The following is an 8,030-nucleotide window of genomic DNA, read 5'->3' on the forward strand; positions in this document are numbered from 1 at the left end:
TTAATAAATACAAACGGTGAAACAATATATGAAAAAATATGAAATTTTAAAATGTGATGTTCGGAGGCTATAGGCCTATATTTGTTTTTTTAATTTTCCTAGACCGGACATAACTAGGCTATTGGCCACTACTGTATGTGTTATACGTTTGAATGCGATTTTAATACCTTCATATTTTACAAACACACACAAATATCACTGGCATCATTAGACATTCCTTGAATTTTTGTGAATCTTCTGCTGAGCCCTTATAACATACATCATAGAGGAAATAGAACGTTGACGCGGGACTATATAAGGCGTGAAATTCACCAGCTCACTTTGTAGCGAGTAAGGAGTTGTGTTATTAACAGTGTTTACGGTGTGTTTGCAGTTGTTGATAGCGATTTATCGTGTTGATTATGGGACAGCGACTATCTCGTAAAGAGAAAGCGGAGGGAGGAGGTGAGTGTGTGCACTGGGTAAATCTCAGTACACCACTGACACCCACCGACCACAAGGCGGAGCACCATCCTCGTCCCGACGAGACGCCTATGGGTATCGGTGAGGGAGGCGGGCAGGAGAGAGGGGAGGAGAAGACAAAGAAGAAGAAGCAGAAAAAGAAAAAGAGGAGGATTAGAAAGTTTTTTGCCTCTTTCTTTTGTTTGTCTCGCCCCGAATCCACCAAAGCTCAGGATGAGCATGTGGAGCAGGGTGAGGTGGAAGAGGACACTGAAGAACCCCCATCCAGGAGCTGTACTGATGGTAGGCTAAATGACAAGCAAAACATCAAAAAGTCTCTTAAAGGGTAACTAAAAGAGCTTAACCCACTGGCAATTTTTGAAAAATGCTCCCGATGCCGACGATGCCAGTGAAGCAGCAGCGCAAGAGAACTGACATAATCTATGAACAGTCAAATCCTTACACTGAATGCCACTAAAAATAGATCAGATATCTGATATACGATGTATTTTCATAACTGAATCAATAAGTTCAGACCTAAAAGCCTATTATAAACGGATTTCCTCAAATAAGTTATACTATATACGTCGTCACCAAGGCCAACACGTTACGTTTTTGTTGTCCGTTACCACGGCAACCACTTGCGCGGAATAGGAAAATTCAACTGCAGTAGCCACCGTTCAACCTTAAGAGGGCAGCACTTTGCCGGTTTAACACCATATTTTATAGAATTAAAACACTTTATACTCAAATGTTAAAACATTTCCTCGAATCAATGAACAGCATTAATAAAGCCCCAGTATTACAGATAAAAAAAAAAATGTTTTTGGGTTTAGTTAACCTTTAATAATTTATACACAATATAAATGTCTCATTGCAATCATACATAAAAAATGCTGATCAATGACTTATTTTCCAAGACATGTGATAAATAGATGAAACATAGTTGGAAGACAAATCTTTCAAGATGTCATGTAACCAAATTTCCCCATAATGAAGAATTAATATGTGTATGCATTGCAATATTTTATTGATATTATTTGATTAAAACAAGCTTTTGGTTGATATTCCTCTCTTTAGATCAGACTTCTCTACAGGATATCATCTGTACTGAGGACAATGATCATCAGGAACCTCCTTCCAGTAGTCCTGAAGTCTCCCCTGCTACTGCCGAGGACCAGCAAGTGGAGGACGTCCTGCTTCAAGATCAGGGCAGTTCAGCCAGTCTGTCAGTGGGTGAGATTTCACCACATCTGCAGAGACAGCTGAACTGTGATGAGATCATGACCATCGAGGGTGAGTTTACTGTCATAACCCAAAATAAAACACGCACAAATATATTATTTAAGGTGTATATGTATAAACGAAAGTTTAAGTTTTAAATAATGCAGCTGTAACATTTATTTATTTATTTTTTGTTTCGTCATCTTAACCCCAAAAAAATCCCACCTTTGTGGACAAATTTGGCCATGAAGGTTTCCCACATTAAAAAAAAAAAAAAAAATGTATTGATATTATTTGATTAAAACAAGCTTTTGGTTGATATTCCTCTCTTTAGATCAGACTTCTCTACAGGATATCACCTGTACTGAGGACAATGATCATCAGGAACCTCCTTCCAGTAGTCCTGAAGTCTCCCCTGCTACTGCCGAGGACCAGCAAGTGGAGGACGTCCTGCTTCAAGATCAGGGCAGTTCAGCCAGTCTGTCAGTGGGTGAGATTTCACCACATCTGCAGAGACAGCTGGACTGTGATGAGATCTTGACCATCGAGGGTGAGTTTACTGTCATAACCCAAAATAAAACACGCACAAATATATTATTTAAGGTGTATATGTATAAACGAAAGTTTAAGTTTAAATAATGCAGCTGTAACATTTCTTTTATTTATTTTTTGTTTCGTCATTTTAACCCCCAAGAAATCCCGCCTTCGTGGACAAATTTGGCCATGAAGGTCTCCCACATCCCACATTTAAAAAAAAAAAAAATGTTATGTCACCATCTTCGATAAAATACATTCTATCAATTTATGCCTTTTATGTGATTTTTGGGGTATTAATTTATTTATTTACCTCTTAAAAAGTACCATATTTTTTAATGTAAAATATGCTTATTTTTTATGTTATATTTATTATTTCATTACTTCAGTAAAAAAAATCATTCCAGTAAGTCAAGAGGCAAAACCTAATAATGTGGTGGCTTTGGTGACACATGATGGTATACAAATATTTTAAAAAGCTAAAATATCAAAAGCCACTAGATGGCAATAGAACTCAATGGCCGCATATGGGCTGAACTCAGTAAACAAATGTTTTAACAACCTCAACCTCTTAAGTTTTAGATTTTATCACAAGTTATAATTATAGAATGTTTTAAGAACCATTTGTGTTGGGTGAGACTATACAAAGATGCCAAAATATGCTTACAGACAAATATGACCATGCTATAAAGAAAATGCAAAATCATTTATTTCTAAGAAAAAACATCAAACTTCAATAACTCAAAAAAGCACCAAACAGGTAAGAATAAACAATAAACCTAACAAAATCTCTATACAAGTAAATGGTATCAAACATATAAAAATAAACAATGTTCAACACGTTTTGTTTGGAAGTGTCAACAAATCTTGCAGCAGGACTTTATTCTGACTTTGAAGTGTGTGTGTGTGTGTGTGTGTGTGTGTGTGTGTTTTGCAGTGGCTGATTGGCACTTTAAAAAAAAAAAAAAGCCCAGTTATTGGCTCTTTTAATACCTTTGTTTGTGTATGTGTGAGTGACTGTTTTTATTTACAAAAAAAAAAAAAAAAAAAAATTCACTCTGTTATAGGCTCATTCAATGGCTTTCAATGCAATGCTTTTGTGGATGTGTTTGCCACATTGAGAATGGGCTCACTCCTTTATTTGTGTGTATGTACGATCTGCATTGGATTTTTTTTATTTTTCCCATTCATTCCTATTGGTGCCCATTTTTGTCCACGAAGAAGGGATTAAGGAGGTTTTTTTTTTTTTTTCAAGCTATTAACATTGTAGAATTGAGTCAATTTTATTTGTGTGTGTTCAGGGGGCAAATTTAGGAAAAGTAGCTGAGTCTTGTACCGCTCAGATTAAGAAAAATTTTGCCCTCATTTGCCCTAAGGGGGAATTTGACTTTCCTGTAAATTAATTTTTTTAAAGTACAAACATTCTATATATTTCTCAATTAATATGTGATTAAAAATATATTAATTATATGAGAATTAGAAACAATGTTAACATATTTTTAACCCCAGTTAGAATAAATATGCCACACTGTAGCACACTGCTTTATTAAACAATACAAAAATAAAAATAACTATAATTCTTTTTTAACAGACCACATTTGCTGGAAATACGCCATCGGCAAGAAAATGGGGAAAGGAGGATTTGGCACGGTGTATGAAGGGACCCGTTGCAAGGATGGCCTTCGGGTGGCTGTGAAATTCACAGCAAAGACTAAGAACACGCCATACATCAGCCTTGTAAGTAGACTGAGCTGTCTATGTCATCTCCTCTTAGTCACTGTTTGCAATTTACAACATTTTATTTCAATAGATGAACAGACTGGACAAAATCCTCATTTGAGAAACCACTTCAATCTGATTTTCATGAAAACTATCTGTCTTCTAGCCTGACCATCCCAGACCAGTTCCTCTTGAGGTGGCCCTGACAGTTATGGCCAATCAAGGCCCCAGCTGTCGCCACATAATAGAGCAGCTGGACTGGCAGGACCATCCCGATGAGTACATCATGGTCTTAGAGCGCCCGTTGCCCTGCATGGACATGCACTGTTTGTGGGAGTCTCACGACAGACTCTTCAGTGAGGAGTTGGCACGTCACTTAATGTGGCAGGTGATTGAGGCTGCTGCCGTCTGCTGTTCCCGGGGGGTCTTCCACCGGGACATCAAGATGCCGAACCTCCTGGTCAACACAGAGAACCTGGAGGTCAAATTAATTGATTTCGGCTGTGGGGACCTCCTGAAAAACTCGTCCTACGATACCTACTCTGGTATGTATCTTTCAAACTTATAGTTAGGGACTTAAACTCAAGTGTCCAGTTACACCATGTCTTAATCAGATGAGACGTAGTGAGATATTAACAATGCACAATGCAACATTCTCAGCATAAAATTATTTTTGTTGACAAAAATTAAATGCCATTTCAGTCAGAGTAAAGTGAGAAAAAAATGCAGTGGTAAAGCAAACTTTGACACGTGACAAACTCTTTCCTCCAGGAACAGAACAGTACTGCCCTCCGGAGTACTTTGAGAAGGGCGAGTACCATGGGAAGCAGGCAACGGTGTGGTCGCTGGGGGTGCTGCTTTTTACTATGATCACCAGCCTTTTTCCAGACAGCACCGACATAAATTTGATGGATGCTAATGTCTGGTTCCAGCCGGGCTTCTCAGATGGTGAGAGTTTCATTACAACAAAGAAGGACAATGGAACTCTTAAACATGCAAAACAGAGAAAACAGTGGCTTTATAGATGTTATTATGGATAATGCAGGAATTTCCCCCAGTTTTACAGCTTAGACAACAAGTTTAAAGTCGAAGGTAATAATCAGACATATCTCCATCTTTCTGCACAGAATGCTGCCGTTTTATTCGGGGTTGCCTGAAGAGCGAGCCAGAGCAGAGGCTTCATCTGGAGGAGATGCTCTTCCAGGACTGGTTCAAGGTATTGAGTCTAAGAAGTTAAATGAGTTTAAAGATATATTGACATTTTCTTATTGTTTTTTGTTGGGATTGATTATTTGAATATAGACATTAGCTTCCTTTCAATACCTGCTTCAACTGTCATATAGTCAATCCTCATCCACTACACAGATGACAAGTTGTATTTTTTTACCTTATGAAATGTGTTTGTCTAACTTGTACAATTTATAAATATGTTTCAGGTCCCCCTGTAGATCATGAAGAGGGTCAGCCTTGCGTCTGGCGGGCTGACATCGGTGGCCACTCCATCCCTCCAGCCTTAGCGCCTTGCGGGGCTGGCAGGCCTTGGTTGCGCCTGGCGCCTTGGCTTGAGGCGGTAGTTTTAGCGTCTTGCGGAACTACTCGCCTAGGGATGTGGACATATTGTAAATAGTTAGTTTAGTTTAAGTTAGCCTTTCCATCCCTCCAGCCTTAGCGTCTTGCAGGGCTGGCAGGCCTTGGTTGCGCCTGGCGCCTTGGCTTGAGGCAGTAGTTTTAGCGTCTTGCGGAACTACTCGCCTAGGGATGTGGACATATTGTAAATAGTTTGTTTAGTTTTAGTTAGTTAAGTTAGCCTTTCCATCCCTCCAGCCTTAGCGTCTTGCGGGGTGGGCAGGCCTTGGTTGCGTCTGGCACCTTGGCTTGAGGCAGTAGTTTTAGCGTTTTTTAGTAGTGGAGTCACACTCAGCTTTCCAGAGGTCCTTGTCAAGCCATCTCACAAGTTCCTTGCACTGCCACCTCAGAGGTTCCTGCTCCTTGGCCACAGAGCTCACTTTCTCAGCCGCCTTGGGCACAGAAATCCCGTCAGGGCTGCTCCAGAAATGCCAGTGAAGGCCATACAGGTTCCTGTCACTGCTGCTCCAGAACCTTCTGAGGCCCCACAGAGATTCCTGACTTGAAAGTCCCAGGACGCCACAGTCACCGTCTCTGAAGTCCCTCGCACTGTTGCTCCAAAGAATCCTGCCATGGGCAAATGGGTCCCAAAGATCCAGTCAGCCCGGTCCAGAAATCACTGTGAAGGCCACCATAAAGTTTCCGGTAACACTTTATTTTGATAGTCCACTTTAGACATTCTACTATCTATAAGTAACTTTGCAACTACATGTCAACTAACTGTCATTAGAGTATTTGTAGACTGTAGCTTAATATTTACTAAAACTTTATTTTGTTGGTCCCCCAACAGACATTCTACTGACTATAAGTAACTTGGCAACTACAATTCAACGTATTGTACTAACCCGAACCCTAACACCTAACCATAACCTACCAGTCTACTGACAGTCAACTAATACTCTAATGACATGTAGTTGCAAAGTTACTTATAGTTAGTAGAATGTTTAAAGTGGACTATCGAAATAAAGTGTAACCAAGTTTCCTGACACAGCTGCTGATCCTTCTGAGGTCAGAGAGGTCCGAGTCACAGGCACCAAAGAGGTTATTTGACAAGGTACCTTTTCAGAGCTGCCGCTCCCAAAGCTTTTTGTCCAGGCCTGAAGGTTCCTGCTGCTGCAACCCCAGAACCCGCTATGGTCCCACAGCTCTGTCATAGCAGCCCCAGTTGAACAGCTTCCCAGCGGTTCCTGACATGATGCCTGAGAAAGGCTCCTCTGCTGCAGATTCATGCCACAGCTGTGTGCCACATTAAACCATAATGTTTGTGAAAAAAGCACAAAATGTGTTATTTTATTGGGAAAATATATAATAATCTGTAAATATGAACTATTCCGATTATGCTTCAGTTCTACAGAGGTTAAGTAACTCATTTTATCAGTTTCTCCAGGTAAGTAATACGAGGTAAGTGACGTCTCAAAGAGGAGTTATACTATGTGACATACAAAACTGTAATTGCTTTTACGTGCTCATTGTTTCTGCTTAAATGAATACCCAAATTTAGCTAACCGCATGATCTGTATTATCTTCTAACTGTACAGTTGTGGTAAATGGACATTATTTTGACAGAGTCACCTCTGAGAACAGATTACTCTTAATTGTAACATAGAAACATGCATTTTCTGTAAAGCTGCTTTGAAACAATATGTATTGTAAAAAGCGCAATGTGAACTGAAAATATGTGATATCACTGAAACTGTAGACTTAAAGACTTACAAACCGTCCACTAAACGAAGTGTTTCAACTTGCATGCCATACAACGTACCTCAGTGGGAAATTTAGCATCAAAAGGCATGTGACATTCCATTTTATAACATCCAGGAGGATATTTTCACTCAGTTGCATTTATGTAATTTTGCCATTTTGCAAATAAACAGCAAGATTCATTTTAAATGAAGGAGAATGCAACAAAATCTTGCATTTTGAAAAAGTCCTATCATTTTGCTATCATGTTAATTATTCCAGTTTTACACAGCTCATACTGCTCAGTATGTCAACTCGCTGTAATTTCAAATAAACTTAATTTTTTTACATAAACTGAGTCTGAATTTATCACACATACAATAAAAAAATCTCTAAATGACAGAAATAGCCTGTCTCCAACCTTCAAGCTACCATCTTTGCACAACTTATTTGAACACATACTCGCTGTACAATACAGTATAATATTGTGCCTTCAGAATACAGTAGTTGCTTTCATTGTTTTTTTCTAAATGTCCCAAATACAGTGCATTAATAGATGTATACACATTTCAGTTTTAGAGGAATGCATTGTACAGATAAAAAAAGAGTCTGCAGAAGAAAAAAAAAAAAGAACAGCTACAGTACACAATTAATTTCCTTGAGGAATCTTTTGACTAAGAGGAAGAAAAAAAACAGGCCTCTTAAGGCTTATGTTGAATTAGATGGACCTTCGTCAGGAAGTATAAAGGTCTGCAGAGTAAATACTGCTATGTCATACTGCCCTTTTATATTTCAACTGAACAAAA

General features: G+C 39.0%; 1 protein-coding gene across 1 annotated transcript; it reads left to right on the forward strand.

The window, feature by feature from the left end:
• Window positions 1-401: 401 nt before the first annotated feature.
• LOC307141289 (serine/threonine-protein kinase pim-2-like) lies at window positions 402-5,435 on the forward strand (the record flags this gene model as incomplete). Its single annotated transcript, XM_079841348.1, has 8 exons — window positions 402-744; window positions 1,522-1,737; window positions 2,000-2,215; window positions 3,791-3,936; window positions 4,085-4,463; window positions 4,690-4,866; window positions 5,046-5,134; window positions 5,367-5,435. 8 exons carry the CDS (start codon window positions 402-404, stop codon window positions 5,433-5,435), a joined length of 1,635 nt encoding a protein of 544 aa, XP_079697474.1.
• Between the last annotated feature and the right edge of the window lie 2,595 nt (window positions 5,436-8,030).

This window comes from Gobio gobio (genome assembly GCF_949357685.1).
Source record: "Gobio gobio genome assembly, chromosome: 17".
Lineage (NCBI taxonomy): Eukaryota > Metazoa > Chordata > Actinopteri > Cypriniformes > Gobionidae > Gobio > Gobio gobio.